Source organism: Macaca fascicularis, chromosome 12 (genome assembly GCF_037993035.2).
Source record: "Macaca fascicularis isolate 582-1 chromosome 12, T2T-MFA8v1.1".
NCBI lineage: Eukaryota > Metazoa > Chordata > Mammalia > Primates > Cercopithecidae > Macaca > Macaca fascicularis.
The window spans coordinates 114197018-114224883 of NC_088386.1; the positions used below are offsets into that span (position 1 = coordinate 114197018).

Here is a 27866-nt window from a genome sequence, read left to right on the forward strand (position 1 = left end):
AACCTGAAGGGCATGGGTAGGGAAAACTTAATTGGAGTGGTGGATCCAGAGAACTTTCTCTGTTGCCACCTTCCAGCCCAGCTCCAGGGCTCTACTAATTGGTCCTCCAAACCCTTCTCATAGCTGTCTGGTTACCTAGCATTTAATGTGTTACTCTACCCATGCATTGATCACTAACTTTCTGAAAGAAGTTGCCCTTTTTCTGTTTTTCTTTTTCTTTCTTTCTTTTTTTTGGGGGGGATGGAGTCTCACTCACTCTGTCATCCCGGCTGGAGTGCAGTGGCATGATCTCGGCTCCCTGCAAGCTCCGTGTCTTGGGTTCAAGTGATTCTCCTGCTCTGCTCGGCCTCCTGAATAGCTGGGATTACAGGCGCCCACCACAACCCCCAGCTAATTTTTGTATTTTTAATAGAAACAGGGTTTTGCCATGTTGGCCAGGCTGGTCTTGAAGTCTTGGCCTCAGGTGATTACAGGCGTGAGCCACCGTGCCAGGCCCAAAGTTGCTTTTTTTCAGAGGACGTATTGACTGAATTGAGGCATTGAACCCAGCCCAAGGTGAAAGTGCCTGTTTCTCCCCACTGGAGGGCAAGGACAATGTCTCATTCACCCCTAGGCCTGGGCGCGGCCCTGACCCAGCATGTGTTGAATTGAATGCTAATGTTCTAAGGTGGGGTGGAGGGAGCCTCTCAGGCTTGAATGATAGAGACTATTGGGGAGGTGGGGGTGGGGTATGGGGGCTCCTCCCCCTTAAAATTGGCCGTATTACTCGTAAACATTATTTAGCACTTTCCTAAGGAAACAGGGAGTGGAAAGAATGGTGGATTTGGATGTCTCAGAAGTGAGGTTTTGTTCCAGCTTTGGCACTAAAGGACTGTGAGGCGGGAGGCCCATCTCTCTACTTAGAACTCACACTGCAGCTGGTCGCAGTGGCTCACGCCTATAATCCCAGCACTGTGGAAGGCCAAGGTGGGTGGATCACCTGAGGTCAGGAGTTTGACACCAGCCTGGCTAACATACAGTGAAACCCTGTCTCTACTAAAAATACAAAAAATTAGCCGAGTATGGTGGTGCGTGCCTGTAGTCCCAGCTACACCAGAGGCTGAGGCAGGAGAATCGCTTGAACCTGGGAGACAGAGGTTGCAGTGAGCCGAGATCACACCACTGCTCTCCAGCCTAGGCAACAGAAAAAAAAAAAAAAATCTGTCTCAAAAAAAAAAAGAAAGAAAAGAAAAGAAATCATACTGCAGTTCTGTACCTCCTGTGACTTCCGGCGCCTTCCTCAGCTGAGGTCATCTAGGTGAAAGGCAGTGAGAAAGGCACATGGCGAATGTTGATGGTGACTGAAACTGCTATAACTGGAAGTGGGTGATACCATGAGGAAGCTGGGCCACCGAACCAGCCTGGCATCCACCATGCTGCAGGCAGGGCCATCGAAATGCTTTCCAATCTTCCCTGACCCTCAGAGACACCTGAGCTACTTGTGAAAACATGCACATTCCCTTGGGGATACTTCTTTCCAGACCTGTGAATCAGAATCTTCAGTGGAAGCATAAACAAACGCTCCCAGGTAAATCGCCAGCCACACCAGCAAGCTTTGGTGCTAGACAGACCTGGGTTTGAATCCAAATTCAAATGTCTTTGGTGTCTGTGTGACCTTAGGCATATTACTTAACTGCTGTGAGCCTTGGTGCCGTATCTGTTAAAAGGGTGGTAATAATACAGGGTAGCTGTAAGAATGAAAAATAATAGCAGCCGTCCAATGCTTAGGGCAGAGTTAAAATGTTCATTGTTATTGTTGTTTGTGAGATAGAAGCCCAGTGATTCTCCCAGTGATGAACACATCCTTTCACACTAAGCAGCGCCTGGAGGGATGAACTTGCCTGAGCTGGGAGCTCAGCAGAGCCAGGCTCCAGCTGTGCCCTTACACCCTGCCCTCTCGCCATGGACCTCCACCACCTCTGCCAGTCAGAATACCGGGGGATTCTCAACTTTCGAGCTCCTCTCCTTGTCCATCTCGGGCCTCATTCTCCCACTCTCTTGCCCCCAGTTAGGAAGCTCCTCCTCATAGTCACTTGCTTATGTCTAAACAACTCTACTCCTCAAGAAAAGCCAACAGAGATTTCCTCTTATTCCCAACCCAAGATATCCTCCCACCTCAGCCTCCCGAGTAGCCGGGACCACAGGCACACACCACTGCACCTGGCTAATTTTTGTAATTTTTGTAAAGACGGGGTCTCCCTATGTTGCCCAGGCTGGTCTCAAACTCCTGGGCTCAAGTGATCCTCCTGCCTCAGCCTCCCAATGTGCTGGGATTACAGGAGTGAGCCACTCCACCTGACCACCACCTCTTTCTTGTCCCTCACATCCTCACTTTCCTCCTTGACTAGCTTGGATTCCAATATTATAATTACTCCTTTGCATGCAGTCTCAACTGTACCTTATGGTTCTCAGCAGCAAAATCTCAGCTCTGCACCCACACAGCCGAAAGTGGGGGTAAAAACATGCAACGGTCCTGACTGATCTCTCTTTAAGTTCATGCACACTAACTTGTCTGTTCATACTAACACACCTGTCCTAGGCAGTTACTCCACACTTTCTACAGTCCCTTCAGAACTCCCTCACCCCCTCTGCAGCCTCACTCTCAGCCTCGACTTTGCTTCCTATGTCTCTGAGCAAGCAGAGGACTGCTGCCTATATCACCACTTGGATGTCTAACAGGCGACTGCTTCTCAAACTTTAATGTGCAAATAGATCGCTTGGGGATCATGTTAAAATGCAGATTCTGCTTTGGTAGGTTGAGAGTCTTTTCTTTTCTTTTCTTTTCTTTTCTTTTCTTTTCTTTGAGATGGAGTCTCACTCTGTTGCCCAGGCTGGAGTGCAATGGCGCGATCTCAGCTCACTGCAATCTCTGTCTCCTGGGTTCAAGCGATTCTCCTGCCTCAGCCTCCCAGGTAGCTGGGATTACAGGCATGCCCCACCACGCCCAGCTAATTTTGTATTTTTAGTAGAGATGGGTTTTCACCATGTTGGTCAGACTGGTCTTGAACTCCTGACCTCAAGTGATCCACCCACCTCTGCCTCCCAAGGTGTTGGGATTACAGGCATGCGCCTCCGTACCCAGCCACAGGTGAATTTTTAATGGGATTTGTAAATGCTAAATCTTCAAAATCTGGTGTGTATTTAACACTTACTGCATATCTCAATTAGGATGTTACTTTTTCATCAGAAATATAGGATCTGTATTTAGATCAAATCTAAAAACTGTAAAATGTACATACTTGAGTGTTTTCCAATAACTGAAATAAGCATCAAGGTTTATTTTATTATTGTTTTATTTTTAGAGTAAAGCGAAAGCAAGTTTATTAAGAAAGTAGAGGAATAAAGAATGGCTACTCCATAGACAGAGCAGCCAATGTTTAGATTTAAGTTTAAATGAATTAAAATTACATAAAATTAAAAATTCAGTTTTACAGTTTCACTAACCACATTTTATGTGCTCAGTGGCCACAAGTGGCTAGTGGCTACCATGTGAAACAGCACAAATCTGGCCAGGTGCAATGGCTCACGCCTGTAATCCCAGCACTTTGGGAGGCCGAGGTGAGCGGATCACCTGAGGTCAGGAGTTTGAGACCAGCCTGACCAACATGGAGAAATGCCATTTCTACTAAAAATACAAAATTAGCCGGGCGTGGTGGCGCATGCCTGTAATCCCAGCTACTTGAGAAGCTGAGACAGAAGAATCGCTTGAACCTGGGAGGCGGAGGTTGCGGTGAGCCGAGATGGTGCCATTGCACTCCGGCCTGGGCAACAAGAGCAAAACTCCATCTCAAAAAAAAAAAGAAAGCAAGCAAGCAAAGAAACAGCACAGATCTATATAGCTCTGGTCATTGACTTGAGGGGGAATTCTGGGGGCCAGGGTCTAGGTCATAATTCATCTTGGCCAGATGGCTAGCCCAGGGCCTGCACTCAGTACTTTCTATTGCGTTCCATTTACTTCCAGCAAGTCAAAAACATCTAGGGAGGGGTTGGAACAAGCCACAATCAGTTCCCAGATATGACCACTAGAGGGCAGAATCTGACCAGCACTATTTGGCTAGAAAACGGGAGCCCTGGCCGGCGCAATGGCTCACACCTGTAATCCTGCATTTTCGCCAAGCCCAGGCGGAAGAATCGCTTGAGCCCAGGAGTTCAAGACCAGCCTGCGCAACATAGTGAGACCCATCTCTTTAAAAAAATAAAAACATTAGCTGGTCATGCTGGTGCGTGCCTGTAGTCCCAGCTACTTGGTAGGATGAGGTGGAAGGTTGGCTTGACCCCAGGAGGTGAGGGCTGCAGTGAGCTGTGATTATGCCACTCCAGCCTGGGCAACAGCCTGAGCTACCATCTGTCTCAAACAAACAAAAACTGGAGAAAAAAAGGGGAACCCCTTTTTAATAGCCAGGACTCAACCCCAATACCATTAAGACCAAGCATTATTTAACAAGCATTTATGAGGGGCCTACCGTGTGCCAGGCCTGTGGGGATACAGAAGTAAATAAAATGCAGTCCCCACTCTCTTGGAGTTTACAGTTCAGTGAGGAAAGCAGGACAGATATTAGCAACTCATCTCATAAGCAAAGGTATCTTTACAAACTGTGATACATACATTGAAGGAAAGTTGACTCAGTGCCCTAAAAGAGTGGCACCCAAGGCAGGGCGTGGTGGCTCACGCCTGTAATTCCAGCACTTTGGGAGGCTGAGGCAGGCAGATCACCAGGTCAGGAGATCGAGACCATCCTGGCTAACACGGTGAAACCCGTCTCTGCTAAAAATACAAAAAATTAGCCAGGCATGGTGGTGCATGCCTATAGTCCCAGCTACTGGGGAGGCTGAAGCAAGAGAATTGCTTGAACCCAGGAGGCGAAGCTTGCAGCCAGCCAAGATTGCACCACTGCACTCCAGCCTGAGCAACAGAGTGAGACTGCGTCTCAGAAAACAAAAACAAAAGAGTGGCACCCGGGCACCTCACTTAGGTTGGCAGAAGGTGGCATGAAAAGGTAGCTACAGAGGGGACAGGCCGTGGGGGGCGGCAGGCAAGGATGCTGTGGCCCTTCTAAGCAGAAGGATCAAGCTATGTGAAGGTGTGGAGACACCCCTGAAGCTGAAAGAGCTTGGAGTGTTCCAGAAACCTCCAGGAGAGCGGTGTGGCCGGAGAGTGGTGGGCACTGGGGCATGGCCCAAGAGGAGACTGGGGAGGTGGCAGGGGTCAGGTCTATAGAGCCTCAGGGCCTCCTTAAGGACTTCAAAGTTCACCCTAAAGATGTCAATGAAAACATTCAAACTCTGTAAAATAGTTGAAGAAATTTATTCTGAACCAAATATGAGTGACTGTGGTCCTTGACACAGCCCTCAGGAGACCCTGAGAACACATGGCCCAAGGTAGTCAGAGTTGGGGGGACAGGGGCACAGAATGTGTGTGTATGTTGAAGGGAGCTTCCAAGTTATAGGTAGATTTAAAAATTTTCTGATTGGCAATTGATTGAAAGAGTTATTATCTAAAGACCTGGAGGGTTTTATTTTTTATTTTTTTTTTTTTATGGAGTCTCACTCTGTTGCTCAGGCTGGAGTACAGTTGTGTCATCTTGGCTCACTGCAACTTCTGCCTCCTGGGTTCAAGTGATTCTTCTGCCTCATTCTCCCAAGTAGCTGGGATTACAGGTGCCCACCACCATGCCTGGCTAATTTTTTTTTTTTTTTTTTGAGACGGAGTCTCGCTCTGTCCCCGGGCTGGAGTGCAGTGGCCGGATCTCAGCTCACTGCAAGCTCCGCCTCCCGGGTTTACGCCATTCTCCTGCCTCAGCCTCCCGAGTAGCTGGGACTACAGGCGCCCGCCACGTTGCCCGGCTAGCTTTTTGTATTTTTTAGTAGAGATGGGGTTTCACCCTGTTAGCCAGGATGGTCTCGATCTCCTGACCTAGTGATCCGCCCGTCTCGGCCTCCCAAAGTGCTGGGATTACAGGCTTGAGCCACCGCGCCCGGCCGATTTTTTTTGTATTTTTAATAGAGACAGGGTTTCACCATCTTGGCCAGGCAGGTCTTGAACTCCTGGCCTCAAGTGATTTGGTCACCTTGGCCTCCCAAAAGTGTAATCCTTGGGATTACAAGTGTGAGCCACTGGCCCGGCCCTGAACCAGTCTTTCAGGTTAACTTTGGAATGCCCTGGCAGAGGAGGAAGTCCATTCAGATGGTTGGGGGGAGGGGGCATTGAATTTTATTTTTGGTTTACAAAGGAAACCATTGAGTGATTTTGAGCAGGGCTGGGACATGGGACATGATCTGGGTGGTATTTTAGGAGAATCACCCTGGCTCTGAGCGGTGAATGGGTTGAGGGGCTGGAGCTTGAGAGCAGGAAGTCCTTGAGGAGTCACCTTGGCCACAAGATGAAAGGTGGTGGCACCAGCCTCCACCCTGATGCGTCAATACCCCACCGCCCCCATGCCAGACCCGCACCTCTTTTTTTTTTTTTTTTTTGAGACAGAGTCTTGGTCTGTTGCCCAGGCTGGAATGCAGTGGCAGGATCTTGGCTCACTGCAACCTCCACCTCCTGGGTTCAAGCGATTCTCTGCCTCAGCCTCCTGAGTAGCTGGGATTACAGGCACCCGCCACCATGCCCAGCTAATTTTTGTATTTTTAGTAGAGATGGGGTTTCACCATCTTGGCCAGGCTGGTCTTGAACTCCTGACCTCATGATCCACCTGCCTCAGCCTCCCAAAGTGCTGAGATTACAGGTGTGAGCCATCACACCTGGCCAGACCCACACTTCTTTGGTCTCGTTTGGCTGGCTTCCGTTTGCTCTCCACATCCCCCTCCCTCTTCTCCACCCTGCTTGGAGCTGGTCCTGTGGACACCTCAGTGGGCTCTTGGTCCTCCAGCTATAGCTGAGTTTGGCAGTGGAGCTCTCCGGGAGGAGATGGGAGTGGAGGTGGAGGGTTTGTCTCCTCCCTCCCTCAAGGCTCACCCCAGACCGGCTTATCCCTCAACAAGTGGTCACAGCCCCTATCAGCTGGGCCTGTCCACACAGCTCTGTCTTTGTTTTTTGTTTTTGAGACAGAGTTTCGCTCTTGTTGCCCAGGCTAGAGTGCAGTGGCGTGGTCTCAGCTCATTGCAACCTCCCAGTTCAAGCAATTCTCCTGCCTCAGCCTCCCAAGTAGCTGGGATTACAGACGCCTGCCACCACGCCTGGCTAATTTTTTGTATTTTAGCGGAGACGGGGTTTCACCATGTTGACCAGGCTGGTCTGGAACTCCTAACCTCAGGTGATCCGCCTGCCTCGGCCTCCCAAAGTGCTGGGATTACAGGCGTGAGCCACCGCACCCAACCTGTCTTTATGTTTTATAACAGCTCCCTTCCTGACCCTTCAGGCCCAGGGTGGCAACAATGTCTCCAGCCTGAAGAACTGTTTCCAGCACCTGCCAGTAGCCTTGCAGAGCACTAAAACTGAACTTCTGTCAAGCTCTCCTCAGCTTTCCCAGTTTGCCTCTGTCATCTGTTTCAGAGCAGACGCTGACACATACTTTCTACCCAGGCTGGTGATAGAGGATAAGTAGAAACAGCATGGAATTGGGAGTCAAATAAAACCATAATTGAATTTGGGCTTTGTCACCTGTTAGCTCTGTGATGGCATGAGTCATTATTCTCTCCAAGCCTTCATTTGTTCATCTCTAATGTGGGGCGACTGACTGGGCGCAGTGGCTCACGCCTGTAATCCCAGCACTTTGGGAGGCTGAGGTGGGCGGATCACTTGAGGTCAGGAGTTCGAGACCAGACTGGCCAGCATGGTGAAATCCTGTCTTGGTGAAACACAAAAATTAGCCAGGTGTGGTGGTGGGCACCTGTAGTCCCAGCTACTTGGGAGGCTGAGGCAGGAGAATAACTTCAACCCGGGAGGCAGAGGTTGCACGAGCCGAGATCGCGCCACGGCACTCCAGCCTGGGTGACAGAGAGAGACTCCATCTCAAAAATAAATAAATAAATAAAGCGGGGCAACCATCACCTTCCTTATAGAGTCGTGACAATGAAATCCCACGTACAAGGGCTGTGCGCAGGCCTTGTGCTCAGTAGATAGTCTACACTCGGTAGTTCTGTTCTTCCATCCCACACAACAGAACAAACATCACACTCCATTCGTGCAAGGTGCTGGGGATGCGGAAGAGAAGAACAAGTGGAGGCCGCCATTTTTTGCCTATGGGGAGAGCTCAGTCTTGTTTTTGCTTGTTAGTTAGTTTGTATGTTTGTTTGTTTCTGAGACAAGGTTTTACTCTGTCACTCAGGCTGGAGTACAGTGGCAAAATCATATTTCACGCAGCCTCAACCTCTGACCTCAAGCAATCGTCTTGCCTCAGCCACTCAAGTAACTGGGACCACAGGTGCATGCCATGTCTGGCTTTTTTTTTTTTTTTTTTTAATTTTTTGAAGAGGTGGGGTCTCACTGTGTTGCCCAGGCTGGTCTTGAATTTCTAGACAGTTCTCCAATCCATCGTCCTGCCTTGGACTTCCAAAGTGCTGGGATCACAAGCATGAGCCACCACCCCCAGCCTAGAGATCACAGTCTTGTAAAGGAAAGGCCGTGGCTCCCCCAGGTGTGCCCCACCATAGCCAAACCATTCGTTTCTGTTTGGCTGTGAAATGACATTTTTTCCAGGGTCTGGAGATAGAGTAGTGACCAGGCAATGCAAATAATTGTGGTAATCAGAAAAGTCTTCGAAGAGGAGGTTGAATTTATTTTTAGCCTTAAGAAAACTGTACTCAAAGGAAAGGCATTATCAGCCTCCTTGAAAACCGAACTCACTCTCCTCCCTCCTCCCTCAAGAGCTGCCAGACTCCCCAAATTGAGAATTGGACCTTCATTAGTTATGGTTACTCCTGGGAGGGTATCATATCGCCGGGGGCATGGTAGGGCTGGAAGGTACCTGGTATCTTGAGGAAGCTGCCTGAAAGGATTTCTCTGGGTGGCATGGGGCAGAAATCGAGGACAGTGATCGGGGCAGGCTGGCAGACAGGACGCATGTGGAGGGGAGCAGCAGGAACGCCACACACTAGAGAACTGGGCTGAGACCATGTCGCTAAAACAAGGGATGCAAATTTGATTGTGTAGACACTGGCTTTGAGCAGGGGAGCCCCTGCTCGAAATTGATGGCTAGGGGCTGCAGGTACCTGCAATGGGCCAGGCATGAGGACCCAAGGGCCTGATTTGGGATGATGCAATGGGAAATGGAGGCAAAGATCACACCCTCTTATCATTCATTCATAAAATATTTACTTGAGCACCCACCAGGACAGATGCTGATGTTGCAGAATGAGATCAATAGTATCAAGGAACATGTATGGAGTAGCTGAGATGGCCCAGGCAAGGTGTCCTTTCGCTGGGTAATCACGGTTAATCCTCAGAGTAGCTCCATGCAAATTACCAGTCCCTTGTGGAGAGAAACAGAATGAGGTTTGAGTAGATTAAGAACATGCCCCAAGGTGCAGAGTTCCTAGGGGAGCCAGGGTTCTAAGCTGGTCATTCCAAGTCTAGCACACAACCCCCAACCCTGATTCCACTCCCTCCCCCACAATTCACCCTCCTTACCCATAAGGCACTTGAAGTGTTACAGGGGCAGCCCCAGGAATTACTACACAGCCTAAGGACTATCACAGAGACATGTGTGCGATGAAGTGGGCAAGTCATTACCTAGGCCTAAGAGATGCCCTCGCCCAGGAACTAGGTCTCAGGATTGGTTCATTTGGTCATTTGACAAACACAGATGCTTCTTAACTTATAGAGGGGTTACATCCCAATAAACTCATCCTACATTGAAAATAGCCTAAGTGGAAAATGCATTAAATACACCTAAACCTACCAAACATCATAGCCTAACCTAACCTGCCTTAAACATGCACAGAACAATGGCATTCGTTTACAGTTGGGCAAAATCATCTGGCAACACAGATGATGCCATTTGGCAAGTTGGGGGACCTGAAGGAGAGGGTTGGGGTCACATGAGGATGAGGGAGTAGCTTTGGACAAATCAAGTTAAAGATCCAGTGGGGCAGCAGTCCCCAACCTTTTTGGCACAAGGGACCAGTTTCGTGGAAGACAGTTTTTCCAGGGACTTGGGGAGGGAGGGGATTAGGGGGGTTTGGGATGATTCAAGAGCATTACATTTATTGTGCACTTGATTTCTATTATTACTACATTGTAATATATAATGAAATAATTATACAACTCACCATAATGTACAATCAGGGGGAGCCCTGAGCTTGTTTTCCAGCAGCTAGATGGTCCCATCTGGGGTTGGTGGGAGACAGTGACAGATCATCAGGCATTAGATTCTCGTAAGGAGCATGCAACCTAGATCCTTCACATGCACAGTTCACGATAGGGTGCGAGCTCCTATGAGGATCTAATGCTGCTGCTGATCTGACAGGAGGCGGAGCTCAGAGGGTAATGCAAGCGATGCGGAGCAGCTGTAAATACAGGTAAAGCTTTGCCCATCTTCCTGTGGTGTGGCCCAGTTCCTAACAGACCAAGGACCGGTATAGGGTTGGAGGGAAGCAGCTGGGGACCCCTACTGTGGGGCATCCAAGAGAGGCTTTCGTGGACATTTCTCCTTTAAAGTAATGAGTATACAGGTGGTAGCCTGTAAGTGGTGAATTTAGAGCTAGCAGAAGGGGAGCTTGTCAGAGAGGGGAAAGGAGAGCCAGAGAAACTGTGGCAGGAAAGGTAGAGGAAAAAGGCATGCTCCATTGTCATAGCTGCCACCCAGAGGATCAGTGATAAGGGCTGAACAATGACAAATGGGTTTGACTTTCAAGGAGACAGCACCAACTTAGGATGGAGCAGTACAGGCAGGGGCCCAGTTGAGTGGCCTGAGAATGGATGTGAAGTGAAAGGTAGAGACAGCAGAGAGGACTACTTTCTTTGTTTTAATAAAATAATAATTTTAAAAATTAAATTAGTAATATGTTTTCATTATAGAAGATGAGAAAATATTTTCAAAGCACACACAAAAAAATAAACAAATAGTACCCCATGAGTCAATCAACCAAAGATTATGACTGGAAGCATTTTAGATTTTTTTTTTTTTTTTTTTTTTGAGACAGAATCGTGCTCTGTCGCCCAGGCTGGAGTGCAGTGGCACGATCTCAGCTCAGCTCACTGAAACCTCTGCCTCTCGGATTCAAGTGATTTTCCTGCCTCAGCCTCCTGAGTAGCTGGGATGATTCAGGCACTTGCCACCACACCCAGCTAATTTCTGTATTTTTAGTAGAGATGGGGTTTCACCATATTGGCCAGGCTGTTCTCAAACTCCTAACCTTGTGATCTGCCCACCTCGGCCTCCCAAAGTGCTGGGATTACAGGCATGAGCCACCACGCCCAGCCTTATATTTTTCTTAATCCATTTTTGTTTACAGAGGTGCAATCATATCAGTTATTCAAAATTTACCCAGTTTTGTGTCCTATTTTTTTCTCCACTACTTTCTTTCTTTCTTTCTTTCTTTTTTTCTTTTTTTTGAGACAGAGTCTCGCTCTGTCACCCAGGCTGGAGTGCAATGGCACGTTCTCGGCTCACTGCAACCTCCGCCTCCTGGGTTCAAGCGATTCTCCTGCCTCAGCCTCATGAGTAGCTAGGATTACAGGAGCCACCACCATCCCCAGCTAATTTTTGTATTTTTAGTAGAGACAGGGTTTCACCATGTTGGCCAGGCTGGTCTCGAACTCCTGACCTGAGGGGATCTGCCTGCCTCAACCTCCCAAAGTGCTGGGATTACAGGAATGAGCCACCGTGCCCAGTCTTCTCCACGTCTTTTCTTTTCTTTTTTCTTTTTTTTTCTTTTTTTCTTTCTTTCTCCTTCCTTCCTTCGTTTTTCTGAGACAGAGTACAGTGGCGCAATCATGGCTCACTGCAATCTTGACCTCCGGGATCAAGAGATCATTCGAGCCCAGCCTGGGCAACATAGTGAGACGCTGTCTCTATTTAAATAAAAATAAAATAATAGATTCTCCCACCACGGCCTCCCAAGTAGCTGGGACTACAGGCATCCACCACCACGTTCAGCTAATTGTCGTATTTTTTGTAGAAATAGGGTTTCACAGCCGGGTGTGGTGGCCAAGACCAGCCCAGCCAACATGAGGAAATCTGTTTCTACTAAAAATACAAAAAAAATTAGCCAGGTGTGGTGGTGCATGCCTGTAGTCCCAGCTACTAGGGAGGCTGAGGCAGGAGAATTGTTTGAACCCAGGAGCCAGAGGTTGCAGTGAGCCAAGATCGTGTCACTGCACTCCAGCCTGGGCAACAGAGAGAGGCTGCGTCTCAAAAAAAAAAGAAAGAAAGAAAGAAAGAAAACAAAGAAAGAAAAAAGAAAAAAAGAAATGGAGTTTCGCTATGTTGGCCAGGTTGGTCTGGAACTCCTGACCTCAAGTGACCCGCCCCCTTGGCCTCCCAGAGTTACAGGCATGGCCAGCACACCAGCCTCCAGTTTTATGGGAAAATATAAAATTTACCCAAAGTACTAGTTTGGATGCTCTTGGCTGTAGATGTCAGAAAGCCCAACTGAGGCCAGGCGCAGTGGCTCAGCCTATAATCCCAGCACTTTGGGAGGCCAAGGCGGGTGGATCATTTGACATCAGGAGTTTGAGATCAGCCTGGCCAACATGGTGAGACCCCCATCTCTACTAAAAATACAAAAAAATTAGCCGGGCGTGGTGGCGCATGCCTGTAATCCCAGCTACTCAGGAGGCTGGGGCAGGAGAATCACTTGAACCTGGGAGGCGGAGGTTGTGGTGAGCCAAGATCACGCCATTGCAGTCCAGCCTGGTGACAAAGTGAGACTACGTATTAAAAAAAAAAAAAAGAAAGAAAGAAAAGTAAAGAAAACCCAACTGAAAGTGGCTTAAATTATAAGTAACAAGAAGCCCAGAGCAATTCCAGGATTGGCTAATTCAGGGGCTCGGTGAGGTCTCCATCACTTCTGCTGTGCCATCCTCAGGTGCTGGCATATCCTCCTAAACCGCTCCCCAGCAGTCCAAGATGGTGGCTGTGGTTCCAGCATCATACACAGGTGACGGCATCTTGAAGCAAGAAAATAGCCCTGTTACAGTCATGTGCCACATAACAACATTTTTTGTTGTTTTGTTTTGTTTTTTTGAGATGGAGTCTTGCTCTGTCACCAGGCTGGAGTGCAGTGGCGGGATCTCAGCTCACTGAAACCTCCACCTCCCGGATTCAAGCAATTCTCCTGCTTCAGCCTCCCAAGTAGCTGGGATTACAGGCATGTGCCACCTGGCTAATTTTTTTGTATGTTTAGTAGAGATGGGGTTTCACCATATTGGCCAGGCTGGTCTCAAACTCCTGATCTTGTGGTCCACCTGCCTCGACCTCCCACAGTGCTGGGGTTACAGGCGTGAGCCACCGCACCCGGCCTACATAACAATGTTTTAATCAGTGGCGGACCACATGTACAACAATGGTCCCATGAGATTATTGCTTTTTTTTTTTGAGGGGGAGTCTCCCCATGTCGCCCGGGCTGGAGTACAGTGGCGCGATCTCGGCTCAGTGCAACCTCCGCCTCCCGCGTTCAAGCGATTTTCCTGCCTCAGCCTCCTGAGTACCTGGGGTTACAGGTGCATGCCACCACACCTGGCTAATTTTTGTATTTTTGGTAGAGACAGGGTTTCTCCATGTTGGTCAGGCTGGTCTCCAGTTCCTGACCTCAGGTGATCTGCCCGCCTCGGCCTCCCAAAGTGCTGGGATTACAGGCGTGAGCCACCATATGCCCCATGTTACAGCACCTTTTCTAGATTTAGATGCACAATATTTGCTATTGTGTTATAATTGCCTGCAGCATTCAGTACAGTAACATGCTGTGCAGGTTTGTGGTCTAGGAGCAACAGGCTAGATCAATCAACCTAGGTTTGTGTAAGTACACACTATGATGTTTGCACAACTACAAAATCACCTGACACATTTCTCAGAATGTATCCCTGTCCTTAAGTAACACATGATTGTACATCCCTTTTTAAGAACAAGGAGAACCTTCCTAGAAGGCCTCCAGCCTATTTGCCTCCCCATCTAATCAACTGTGTGACCTGGAGCCATTGATCTGATCTCAGGACCTCAGGGTTCCTATCTGTGTAATTGAAGGGGACCAGCCCCTCCACACCTGTGGGTATTTCTCGTCAGGTGGGACGAGAGACTGAGAAAAGGAATAAGACACAGAGACAAAGTATGGAGAAAGTACAGTGGGTCCAGGGGACCGGTGCTCAGCATACAGAGGACCCGCACCAGCGCCAGCCTCTGAGTTCCCTCAGTATTTATTGATTATTATTTTTACTATCTTAGCGAGGGGAGTGTAGCAGGCAACAGGTGGGGAGAAGGTCAGCAGGGAAACATGTGAGCAAAGGAATCTGTATCATGAGTAAGTTCAAGGAAAGGTACTGTGCCCGGATGTGCATGTAGGCTAGATTTATGTTTCTCTTTACCCAAACTTCTCAGTGTAGCAGAGAGCAACAGAGCAGTATATCTCGCCTCTAGCCACAGGGCGGTTTTCTCCTATCTCAGAATAGAACGAATGGGAATGGTCAGTTTTACACCAAGACATTCCATTCCCAAGGACGAGGAGGAGACAGAAACCCTCTTATCTCAACTGCAAAGAGGCCTCCCTCTTTCACTCCTCCTCCTCAGCACAGACCCTTTACGGGTGTCGTGTTGGGCTGGGAGACTGGGGGATGGTAAGGTCTTTCCTTTCCCATGAGGCCATATCTCAGGCTGTCTGGAGGGGGCGGGGGGAAGCGGGGAGGGGGAACCTTGCTTGGACAATACCCAGGCTTTCTTGGGCAGAGGTCCCTGCGGCTTTCCGCAGTGCATTGTGTCCCTGCTTAATCGAGAATGGAGAATGGCGATGACTTTTACCAAGCATACTGCCTGCAAACATGTTGTTAACCAGGCACATCCTGCACAGCCCTAAGTCCATTAAACTTTGATTCATTACAGCACATGTTTCTGTGAGCACAGGGTTGGAGCTAAAGTTACAGGTTAACAGAATCTCAAAGCAGAAACAATTTTTCTTAGTACAGATCAAAATGGAGTTTCTTATGTCTTCCTTTTCTACATAGACACAGTAACAATCTGATCTCTCTTTCTTTTCCCCACATGTAATGGCAAATATAATTGCATTTGTTGTGAGAGCTGAGGGTTAATCTATGTAAAGCACTTAGAACAGTGCCTTGCCTGTGATTTGTACTATATAAATATTTGCTATTACTGTCTGATAGCAAGAATTACATTATATTCCTGGGTCTAACTAATAGCTTGGCTGGCAATGTGTGGCATGGACCAAGCAAGATCCACCCATCAGGGCTGGAGAGGAACTCACTTGAAAGCTATGGCTGTTCAGAGGAGAGTGGGCAAAATAGGGGTTAACAAGGAAAAAATGTGGAGAATGGGTATTGACCAACAGGATCTGCCACACCCATGTTGTTTGGAAAAAAAAAAAAAAAAAAACCTGGGCCGGGAGAGATGGTTCACGCCTATAATCCCAGCACTCTGGGAGGCCAAGGTGGGTGGATCACCTGAGCTCAGAATTTCGAGACCAGCCTTGCCAACATGGTGAAATCTCATCCCTACTAAAATTATAAAAATTAGCCGGGTATGGGGGTGTGCACCTGTAGTCCCAGCTACTTGGGAGGCTGAGGCACAAGAATTGCTTGAACCCGGGAGGCAGAAGTTGTAGTGAGCCTAGATCTTACCACTGCACTCCAGCCTGGGTGACAGAGTGAGACTCCACCTTAAAAAAACAAACAAAAACAACAACAGAAAAAAAACCCCTATCAATGTATAAGCATTATTCTCTTCGTGTGTGTTCTACTTTTTTTTTAACTTTTTTTTTTAGGTAATTTCAGATTTACAAAGTATTTGTGAAAATGTATAAAGAGATCTCATACCTGCCCCCCAGCTTCCCCAAATATCAGCTACCAGGAAATTAACCTTGATACAAATGTTCACATATTACTTAACTACCAGGAAATTAACCTTCATACAATTTTTTTTTCTTTTTTTTTTTTTTTTTTTTTGAGACAAAGTTTCACTCTGTCGCCCAGGCTGCAGGCTGGAGTGCAGTGGCGATCTTGGCTCACTGCAACCTCCATCTCCCGGGTTTAAGCACTCTCCTGTCTCAGCCTCCCAAGTAGCTGGGACTACAGGTGCACACCACCACGCCCGGCTAATTTTTGTATTTTTAGTAGAGACGTGGTTTCACCATATCAGTCAGGCTTGTCTCGAACTCCTGACCTCAGATGATCCACCTGCCTCAGCCTCCCAAAGTACTGGGAGTATAGGCATGAGCCACCGAGCCCAGCGTTGATGCAATTCTAATAACCTACCTATAGTCTTTATTGATATTGACAGTTGTTCCCCAGTGTCTTTTTTTCTAGTCCAGGATCCAATTCAGGATCACGCACTGCATTGATTTCTAATTTAAACACCATTTAAAAGGAACACCGAGGTCCACAGAACCTAACTTTTGTTGCAGGACTTCTAGGTTGTTTGTAGAGTTGCATCATTACCAGTAACCCTGGAGTACATTTCAGATTCTAGCTTTTGGGCTGATTCCTAGAACAGAATTACTAAGTAAACAGATATGAACATTTTTAAGGCCTTGATGCATATTGGTAATTGCTTTCCAGAAAATTATACAAATTTGATGCCCCCACAAACAATGTATGAATACTCACCTTCCCATATTCTTAGAACTTCAGGATTTTATTCTTGTTTTTAATATTGGCGTTTTGGTTAAGTGAAAATCAAATCTCATTGTTTAACTGCAGTTTCTTTTTTTTTTTTTTTTTTGAGATGGAGTTTCACTCTCGTTGCTGGAGTTTTGCTCTTGAGACTGGGGTGCAGTGGCGCAATCTCAGCTCACCGCAACCTCCACCTCCCGGGTTCAAGCGATTCTCCTACCTCAGCCTCCTGAGTAGCTGGGATTACAGTCATGCGCCACCACGCCCAGCTAATTTTTTGTATTTTTAGTAGAGACAGAGTTTCTCCATGTTCGTCAGGCTGGTCTCAAACTCCCAACCTCAGGTGATCCTCCTACCTCTACCTCCCAAAGTGCTGGGATTATAGGCATGAGACACAGCACCCAGCTTTTTTTTTTTTTTTTTTTTTTTGAGACAGAGTCTCTGTCTCCCAGGCTGGAGTGCAGTGGCATGATCACAGCTTGCTGCAGCCTGTACCTACCAGGCCCAAGAGATCTTCCTACCTCAGCCTCCTGAGCAGCTGGAAGCACAGGCGTGCACCACCAAGCCTGGCTGATTTTTTAATTTTTTGTAGAGATGAGGTCTCCCTATGTTGCCCAGGCTGGTCTGGAACTCCTGGGCTCAAGCGATCCTCCCACCTCAGCCTCCCAAAGTGCTGGGGTTACTTGTACTTTGGGTGCAAGTTAGCCACCATGCCTGGCTATACTTGGATTATCTTGATTCTTTTGAGTTTTCACTTTTTTTTTTTTTTTTTTTTGAGACTGAGTCTGGCTCTGTCGCCCAGGCTGGAGTGCAGTGGCCGGATCTCAGCTCACTGCAAGCTCCGCCTCCCGGGTTTACGCCATTCTCCTGCCTCAGCCTCCCGAGTAGCTGGGACCACAGGCGCCCGCCACTTCGCCCGGCTAGGTTTTTGTCTTTTTTAGTAGAGATGGGGCTTCACCGTGTTAGCCAGGATGGTCTCGATCTCCTGACCTCGTGATCCGCCCATCTCGGCCTCCCAAAGTGCTGGGATTACAGGCTTGAGCCACCGCGCCCGGCCAACATTTTTTCATATTTATTAGCCATTTATCCATTTATTAATTGAGGTCATTGTGTTTGTCACATTTATTTAAGGTCTGTAATCACTCGTTGGCCTTTTGGCTAAGATCAAGTATATTTAAGTTCCTTAGGCCGGGCGCGGTGGCTCAAGCCTGTAATCCCAGTACTTTGGGAGGCCGAGGCGGGTGGATCACGAAGTCAGGAGATCGAGACCATCCTGGCTAACATGGTGAAACCCCGTCTCTACTAAAAATACAAAAAACTAGCCGGGCGTGGTGGCGGGCGCCTGTAGTCCCAGCTACTCGGAGGCTGAGGCAGGAGAATGGCATAAACCCGGGAGGCGGAGCTTGCAGTGAGCCGAGATCGGGCCACTGCACTCCAGCCTGGGTGACACAGCGAGACTCCGTCTCAAAAAAAAAAAAAAAAGTTCCTTTTTTTTTTTTTTTTTCTTTTTGAGAGAGTCTCACTCTGTTGCCCAGGCTGGAGTGCTACGGGGCTATCTTGGCTCACTGGAACCTCTACCTCCTGGGTTCAAGCGATTCTCGTGCCTCAGTGCCTGAGTAGCTAGGATTACAGATGCCTGCCACCATGCCCAGCTGATTTTTGTATTTTTAGTAGAGACGGGGTTTCACCACTTTGGACAGGCTGGCCTTGAACTCCTGGCCTCAAGTGATCCACCTGCCTCAGCCTCCCAGAGTGCTGGGATTCCAGGTATGAGCCACTATGCCCGGCCAAGGTTTTCTTTCTTTCTTTTTTTTTTTTTTTTTTTTTGAGATGATGTCTGACTCTGTCATCAGGCTGGAGTGCAGTGGCATGATCTCAGCTCACTGCGACTTCTGCCTCCTGGGTTCAAGCAATTCTCCTTCCCCAGCCTCCCAAGTAGCTGGGACTACAGGCACACACCACAATGCCCAGCTAATTTTTGTATTTTTATTAGAGACGGGGTTTCACCGTGTTGGCCAGGATTGTCTCGATCTCTGACCTCGTGATCTGCCCGCCTCGGCCTCCCAAAGTGCTGGGATTCCAGGCATGAGCCACGGTGTCCAGCCAAGGTTTTTGATTTTAGGTAACTAAAACAGTAATTATTTCCCTTGTTAGGTCTTCTGTTGCTTTTTTCTGAATAATGTATGCCCTTAAGGAATAATAGGAATAATAATGCCTTTAAGAATAATATATGCCTATTAAGGAAAATTAGATGATGCGTTTGTTATTTTTAGCTTTAGAAAATCCTCTGCAACCCAGATTGAACAGGTCTTTCATTTTCTTCTAATTTTCTGTGGTTTAATTTTATATCCTTAACCCTTTAATTCAGGTAGAATTTATTTTGGTAGATTCCGTGAGGCACAAGTATAAATTGCTCTTTTGTAAATAGTTAATCACTCATCCATCATGTCTTTCTAGCATCATTAATATTCTGTTTCCCTCTGTCACTGTTAACTATTATTACACTAATGCTGCATAAGAAGCCAATTCAAAACTGAGAAGCCTACAACCATAAGCATGTATCTTGCTCATGCATCTGTGGGCAGGCTGAGCTTCAGCTGATCTAGCTTGGGCTCTGCTGGGCTGGGTTGACTTCCAAGCTGTGAGTGGGATCCAGGTGGCTCCACGTGCCTTTCATCTCCCTTAGACCAGCAACATCAGTGGCGTGGGAAAATATACCTCACCTCCATTGAAGTGGTGCATAGTCACGGGGTGAACGGTGTATTTATAGCAAGAGATGAAGAACTCAAAACTGAAATGCCGTCTACCACACCTTTGGAGACAGCCTTTCAGGAAACTGGATTGTGTTGAGATAAAGGCAGAACGGAGTCTAGAAAATGGTACAAGGTCAAGGGAAGTTTTTTTCTTGTTTTTTTTCTTTTTCTTTTTTTTTTTTTTTTTTTTTTTTTTTTGAGACGGAGTCTCGCTCTGTCGCCCAGGCTGGAGCGCAGTGGCGTGATCTCGGCTCACTGCAAGCTCCGCCTCCCGGGTTCACGCTATTCTCCTGCCTCAGCCTCCCAGTAGCTGGGACTACAGGCGCCCGCCACCACACCCCACTAATTTTTTGTATTTTTAGTAGAGACGGGGTTTCACCGTGTTAGCCAGGATGGTCTCGATCTCCTGACCTCGTGATCCGCCCGCCTCGGCCTCCCAAAGTGCTGGGATTACAGGCGTGAGCCACCGCGCCCGGCCGTTTTTTTTCTTTTTCTTTTCTTTTTTTTTTTTTTGAGACAGAGTCTCGCTCTGTCACCCAGGCTGGAGTGCAGTGGCACAATCTTGGCTCACTGCAACCTCCGCCTCCCAGGTTCAAGCGATTCTCCTGCCTCAGCTTCCCGAGTAGCTGGGATTACAGGTGCCCACCACCACACCCAGCTAATTTTTTGTATTTTTAGTAGAGACAGGGTTTCACCTTGTTGCCCAGGCTGGTTTCGAACTCCTGAGCTCAGGCAATCCGCCTGCCTTGGAATCCCAAAGTGCTGGGATTACAGGCGTGAGCCACTGTGCCCGGCCGGGAAGTTTTTAAGGCAAGGAGATACTGGAATTTGCTCTTAGGCTGAGGAAAATTGCAAAATTTGTAGAGGGGTAGGGAGTCACAGAAATTGTTTTCTCTAAGAAGGATATTTGCTGAAAGTAAAGGAAATGACGTTGGGGCTTGAGGTTTGGAATAACAACTGCAGATGAGATGCGGCCTCAGCAAAATAGAACTGCCAAGCATTGGTGTCAGGGGCTTGGGATGGCCTGAACCATAGCAGCCCTGAGCCATGTGGTACAGCAGCTTTCTTCAGCCCTGTCCGTGAGGTAGGAGACTGTCACGTTGGTTCAGGTAGGTCTGAAGGTTGGTAGGCTAAGGCTTGGGGGGCAAGGAGGTCAGAGGGTCAGGAAGCTGACAGGTGGTAAGTAGTTCAAGGGATTGAGCCTAAGTTCAAATATGGGTGCAAGAGGGGCTGAAGGGCTGGAAGAAAACAAACTGCCTGAGGGGCTGGAACTGGAGGCCCATGTGTACTGGGGATGAGAGGGGATCAGGGAAAAGGACATTGGAATTTAGGTTCTCAGAGGCAGAGAAGTTCCAGGTGAATCCAGGGTGTGACCATGTGAGCAAGCTGCTGAATTATGTTGAAGGCATTGGAATTGAAGTCAGGAACTGAGGTCAAGGCAGAGTCCAGAATCACCCATGCGAAATGCACACTCTTGGGCCCCAGCCAAACCTACTAAGTCCGAATCTCTGGGGGAGGGACCCAGCATTCTGTATTTTGATGAGCTCCCTTAGTGGTTCTTAGGCTCCCTAACACTTGAAAACTGCCACGCTATGATGTTGAGTGAACCATGCTTGTTGGAATTACCTGATGGCAGGAATCAGGCAGGAAAACTAAAAACAGGTGTTGAAATCCTTAGAGAGCCTGGGGGGGATCAGTGTATGGGACTGATGAGGAAGGGTGGAAAGAAGTTTGTACATGAGTCAGGGAGAGCAATGGCCTTGGCCTGGACTATTACTAGTGCATCCCTTTCCAACCTGGTGACAATGTGAGACTAAAGGTTTCCACTGCAGAAGGCAGGGCAGTTAGAGAGAAGGGAGGGAATAGAAGACAGGGATCGTATTCAGTCCAGACAGGCTAGGAGCTCTGTGAGAAGGCAGAGGACGTTGGGGGAGGATTTGTTTCCGAACAAACCAGAGTTCCGCAGAGTACAGCAGAATGGCTCAGAGGGGAGTCCATGAGAAAATGGTCCACAAGGGAAATTGAGCTTTGGTTGGGGATAACAGATGAGGGAATGGACTGGGCTAAGCAGAGGCCAGATTATCCCAGTCACCACTTCTGCTTTGGGTTCACTTTTCTAAACTGAACTAATTTCTCCACCCAGGTCCAACAAGATGTTTCTTTTCTCTAACATTTAAGCAGCTCCAACCATCTCAGCATCTTCATGATTGTTTCGTCATCATCACCGTCGTCTTTGCCATCATCATCATCATCATCACCACCAGTGATTTCCTGAATGCCAACCAAGCACCAGTCATCAAGCTTGAGCCACGGTGCAAAGATGGAGGCAGGCTCTCCATTCTAAGGGAACTTCCAGGCCAGTAGGGAAGGCAAGATTCAGACACCAGGGACAGGCAGCCCGGGATGACAGGTGGAACAAGGAGGAGACACAAGAACCCCCACCCCAACCCAGGAACCCACATCACAGGCCAGACCTGCATGACTGCCAGGCACCCGACTCGGGTTATGAAGGTGTCTCTCCTAAGAGAGTGGCAGAGGCAAACTTTAGCCTTGGCAGTGCCCCCCAGGCTGCTCAGGGGAGGGGTCACAGCCAAAGCCCTGGAGTGCATGGGTTCTTCAGCCGTGGCTCTCCTGCAGCTTCCTCTGATATTATGAAGAGCCTGCCACCACCGGGCTTGTTCTGACTCCTTTACATGATCCACCCTTCTGAGTGGGGTTTGGCTTCTGTACAGCTCTCCTGTGGGCCCTGAGCACACTAGTCAGAACAAGAGGGCTCCAGTCTCCTGACAGTCACAGTGCTTGGTGGCAAAACATGAATTGTCATTCATCCATGCCTTATTTCTATCATTCACTCATTCATTCAGCAGATACTTAACTGAACACCTGCTCTGGGCCAGGTATTATTCACACCACTGGGAATACAGTGATGCCAACACAGGTCCCTCCATGGGGCTTCATGGGGCTAACATTCCAGTGGGAGTAACAGAAAAGATCCACAAAATAACATCACATTGTGAAAAGTGCTATGAAAGTGAAGGATGTAAGCACAGTAATATTGGTAATAGAGTAGAGAGTGAGGAGGTGGTTAGCAAAGGCCTCATAGAGGGGGTAACATTTTTTCTTTCATTTGATTAACTTGATGTATAACTTATATATGGTAAAGTGCACAAATTTTTTTTTTTTTTTTTTTTTTTTGAGACAGAGTCTCGCTCTGTCACCCAGGCTGGAGTGCAATGGTGCGATCTTGGTTCACTGCAACCTCCACCTCCCGGGTTCAAATGACTCTTCTGCCTCAGCCTCCCGAGTAGCTGAGACAACAGGCATGCGCCACCACACCCGGCTAATTTTTGTATTTTCAGTAGAGACGGGGTTTCACTATGTTGGTCAGGCTAGTCTCAAACTCCTGACCTTGTCATCTGCCCTCCTCAGCCTTCCAAAGTGTTGGGATTACAGGCATGAGCCACTGTGCCCAGCCGTGCACAAATCTTTAATGTACAACTTGGTGAGTTTTTCAATTTGTGTATGTCAGAGTTTCTCAACCTCTGTACTGCAGATATTGGGGCCATTTGTCCTGGGGACTGTCTTTTTTTTTTTTTTTTTTTGAGTCAGAATCTCGTTCTGTCATCCAGGCTGGAGTGCAGTGACATGATCTTGGCTCACTACAACCTCTGCCTCCTAGGTTCAAGCGGTTCTCCTGCCTCAGCTTCCTGAGTATCTGCGATTACAGGAACCTGCCACCACACCTGGCTCATTTTTGTATTTTTAGTAAAGACAGGGTTTCACTATGTTGGTCAGGCTGGTCTTGAACTCCTGACCTTGTGATCCGCCCACCTCGGCCTCCCAAAGTACTGGGATTACAGGCGTGAGCTATCGCGCCCAGCCCTGTCTTGTATATTATAGGATGTTTAGCAGCATCCCTGGCCTCTACCCACTAAATGTCAGTAACACTCCTCCCCACTCAGTTGTGACCATCAAAAATGTTCCCAGACATTGCCATATATCTTCTGGGAGGCAAAATCGCCCCTGTTGAAAGCCACTGGCATAGGCCATGTAGCCAGCACTCAGCTCAAGATACAGTTATTTCCACATGGAGGGGCTGGCGTTTGTGCTGACACCCAAGAGCTAAGAAGCTGCCTCCAATTCAGAGAACTGGGGAAGGAGTGTTCTAAGGGGAGGGAGCATGGGCAAAGGCCCTGAGGTGGGAATGACGGTGGCACATTTGAGGAAATGTGACTGGTCCGTGGTGACAAGGGAAAGGCATCTGAGGAGGTTGAAGAGACAGGCTGGGCCCTATCAAGCAGGGGCTTTGTGGGATATGGTTAGGAGTTTTACATTTTCAAAGAACGTTTGTGAGTATTTAATATGTACCTGGCACCATGCCAGACACTGGAAAGTAATAAATTAAATCCTTGGCCCTACTCTTTTTTGCTTTTATTACTATTTTTAATCGACACATAATAGTTGTACATATTTATGGAGCACAGTGTGATAGTTTGATACATGTATATAATGCATAATGATCAAATCAAGGTAATTAGCATATCCATCACCCCAAACATTGATCATTTCTTTGTGCTGGGAACATTCAAAGTCTGCTCTTCTAGCTATTTGAAAATATACAGGCCAGTGCCCGTGGCTCATGCCTGGTGTTCCAACTACCCAGGAGGCTGAAGCAGTAGGATTGTTTGAGCCCAGGAGTTTGAGGCTGCAGTGAGCTATGATCGTGCCACTGCACTCCAGCCTGAGTGACAGAGTGAGACCCTGTCTCTATTTTTTTAAAAAAAGTATGAATATGACCCAGAGTTGGCACAAAAGGGGACATGCTTAAGCCCATGAAGGAGCTAGGAGGGTTCAAGAAGAGATTTCTTGGAGAGACCACACCCAATCCGAGTCTTTGGGGAACAAAGGATAAATGACATTCCACACAGAAGGCACAGCATGTGCAAAGGCATGGGGGTGTGAAACAATATGGTAGGTCCAGGCAACTACAAGTAGTTAGGTATTCTAGGGTATAAAGTGCAGGAGAGGGGTAATAATAAGGCATTAGCCTGGATGGGATAGAAGATTCTTATGGCAGAGGAGGTGAAACTAAAGCCAACTTGCAGCAGACATTGGAAGTCTTCCAGAACAGTCTAACGGTGGGGTTATGGCTCCCTGGGCCTGCATGAGTCCCCTAAAACACACACCCTCACTCCTTATCCCAGTCCCGCCTTGACTCCATATACTTCATCAAACGTATCTTGGATTTATTGTCTATAATCTTGTTAATTGTGTGGCTTGAGATTTAGAATTTGGTCATCTCTACGTTCTCTGCAAGCTCATGCTTGAGCATGCATTTCCTGTTTCAGATTACAGGACTGCATTTTAATTTCTCGACAGAATGCCTGGCACAGCCTTACTTGGCCAGCCTTACCTGCAGAAAGGTGTGTGCACAATGACTTTTTTTTTTTTTTTTTTTTTTGAGACGGAGTCTTGCTCTGTCGCCCAGGCTGGAGTGCAGTGGCCGGATCTCAGCTCACTGCAAGCTCCACCTCCCGGGTTTAAGCCATTCTCCTGCCTCAGCCTCCTGAGTAGCTGGGACTACAGGCGCCCGCCACCTCGCCCGGCTAGTTTTTTGTCTTTTTTAGTAGAGATGGGGTTTCACCGTGTTAGCCAGGATGGTCTCGATCTCCTGACCTCGTGATCCACCCGTCTCGGCCTCCCAAAGTGCTGGGATTACAGGCTTGAGCCACCGCGCCCGGCCGCACAATGACTTTTGATGATGCCCCATGATCCTTCACTTTGCATGTACAGACACAGACTTGGAGACGCAAACTCCTGCATCTTACAAGGGCCATCTGCAAATTGGCTTATCAGTTTTCTCTCTCCTCTGCCTCCTCTGCAGTACCAGCCCTTTATATGCCACGCACTGAGAAGCAGCCTAATTACAGGCAAGGAGACAGGGAGGGAGCAGGCCATAGGCTCTGTCCCTCAAGATGTAGCCACATAGGAGAAACTCCATGTCTGTCTGGGTTTTCTGGATTAAACCTAGATTCAGGTGTTGGAATTACAATTCACTTTGAAGATAATTTAACATATTCCTCACCAATCTCCCTCCAAGCACCTCCCAGCAGCATCAGAGGTAAGCTTGACTTGTTTTGTTTGTTTGTTTGTTTGTTTTTGAGACGGGTCTCGCCCCGTCACCTAGGCTGGAGTGCAGTGGCACTATCTTGGCTTACTGCAACCTCCGCCTCCCAGGTTCAAGCGATTCTCCTGCCTCAGACTCCCAAGTAGCTGGGACTACAGGCGCCCGCCACCATGCCAGGCCAATTTTTTGTATTTTTAGTAGAGACAGGGTTTCACCGTGTTAGCCAGGATGGTCTCAATCTCCTGACCTAGCGAAACGCCCGCCTCAGCCTCCCAAAGTGCTGGCATTAAAGGCGTGAGCCACCACTTCCGGCCGACCTTGACTCTTTTTTTTTTTTTTTTTTTTTGAGCCAGAGTCTTGCTCTTGTTGCCCAGGCTAGAGTGCCATGTCACGATCTCGACTCACTGCAACTTCTGCCTCCCGGGTTCAAGTGATTCTCCTGCCTCAGCCTCCCCAGTAGCTAGGATTACAGGCAGGCGCCACCATACCCAGGTAATTTTGTATTTTTAGTAAAGACGGGGTTTCTCCATGTTGGTCAAGCTGGTCTCGAACTCCTGACCTCAGGTGATCCGCCCAGCCGCCCTTGGCCTCCCAAAGTGCTGGGATTACAGGCATGAGCCACTGAGCCTGGCTGAGCTTGACTCTTTAGAGCATTTCCTTCCCTTCCTGTCCTGGGACAGAGCTAGGGCTGGAGCCAAAACGAGCCCAGCCCTGGCACCTGTGCCTAAATTTGTAGATTTCACCACCACCACGCATGCCTTCACACCTACTTGCATTCCAGGGACCTTAACAACTTCTAGAATCCATCAGGAGGGCAGCAGTGAGGGAGCTGGGAACGGTGATGTGGAAATCGCCCTGGGTTTGGGAGTGGGAATGCCCCAGCCCTAGGCCCCACTGTGCCACCCATGGCTACATATTCTAGGTCATGTTGCTCCCCCAGAGCTTGTGTGGCCTCTTCCTATCCTTCAGGGCAGGACTTAAATGTCATCTGCTGGGGAGGCTCTCCCCATCTAAGCTGGCCCTCTCTGTGCTCCATATCATTGCTCCCTCCTTGACTTCCTTTCACAATTTATCACGCGCATATGTATGTGTGTGCATAAACAGATATAATTTTGTTTGCTTGCTTATTTGGTTCGTCTCCTCACTGGATTCCGGACTGTGGGCTCCAGGAATGCAGACGCTGTGCCTTTGACCCTTGCATCCGCCTCAGAGCCTGGCAGAGTGCCAAGTACATAGGAGAAGCTAGAAAAGTAATTCGGCGAATGAATAAAACCATGAATGGCAGCTGCCCCAGATGATCTCTCAGGTTTCTGCCAGCTGAGAAACTGTAGCAGTGCCCTGGACGGGGAGGCGGGCGGGGCGAACTACGAGCTCCGACCCCCTCCCAGGGTTCAGGCGACTGGGGACCCCGATCAGCGCAGGCTCGCGGCCCGCTGTGGCCCCGCCTCCTGGCCGCCAGCCGGGGGCGGAGCCAGGCCGCCCCCCAAGCCGGTGGCCTTGGGGGTACTCGCCCCGCTGGAGGTGGTGAGGGGGCGGGTCCAAAGCAGAGGTCAATGGGCGGGGCGGGGCCACAACGCCCCCACGCCCCCAGCCTGCCTGCAGGTTCCCCGCGGGGGGCCGGGGCCGGGCCGTTGGCTAGCAACGCCCAGCTCCGCCCGGCTGGCGCGCGCCTGCCCCCAGCATGGCTTGGCAGGGCTGGCCCGCGCCGTGGCAGTGGGTCGCCGGCTGCTGGCTCCTCCTCGTCCTTGTCCTCGTCCTACTTGTGAGCCCCCGCGGCTGCCGAGTGCGGCGGGGCCTCCGCGGCCTGCTCATGGCGCACAGCCAGCGGCTGCTCTTCCGAATCGGGTTAGTGCCCGGGGTCCGAAGCGTGCCAGCTCGGGAGGCGGGCGCGCTGGGAGAGGGGACTGGGAGGCGCGGGCCGGAGCTGGGGGTGGGCGTGGCGGTTAGGACGGGGCTTGGTCTGAGGGAAGAGGGATCGAGGAGACGGATTGGAGAAGCCACTGAGTTGGGGGGTCTGAGGGAGTTGGGGGGCTGGAGAATTGGGATAAGCTGGGGAAGGAGGATCGGAGAGGCGGGCCAGGGTGGCCACGTAAGGAGGCGTGAGAGAACATCTGGAGAAAAGTGCCACAGAAGGGGCTGGAGACCAGGAAGCTGGACAGGAGGATAGTGCAGTAGCCAGGGCTGGGAAGACCGTCCCTGTCCAGGGGTAAGGTCAGCAGATGCCCGG

General features: G+C 48.9%; 1 protein-coding gene across 6 annotated transcripts in view; it reads left to right on the top strand.

Annotated features, from left to right (window-relative positions):
- Window positions 1–27866, top strand: part of PNKD (PNKD metallo-beta-lactamase domain containing) — a 78804-nt gene that overhangs the window by 26628 nt on the left and 24310 nt on the right. For 2 of the 6 annotated variants that reach the window (XR_012421469.1, XR_012421468.1), the window contains exon 1: window positions 25971–27484. The exons of 2 other annotated variants lie outside the window; for them this stretch is intronic. Coding sequence is in view for 2 of the 4 variants with exons in the window: in XM_065526072.1 (XP_065382144.1) it covers window positions 27321–27484 (164 nt within the window). In the remaining 2 variants the exon portion in view is untranslated. Of the gene's footprint in view, window positions 1–25970; window positions 27485–27866 lie in introns of those variants that run through there. 2 more of the 6 variants (XM_065526072.1, XM_015432087.3) reach the window with 1 other exon arrangement.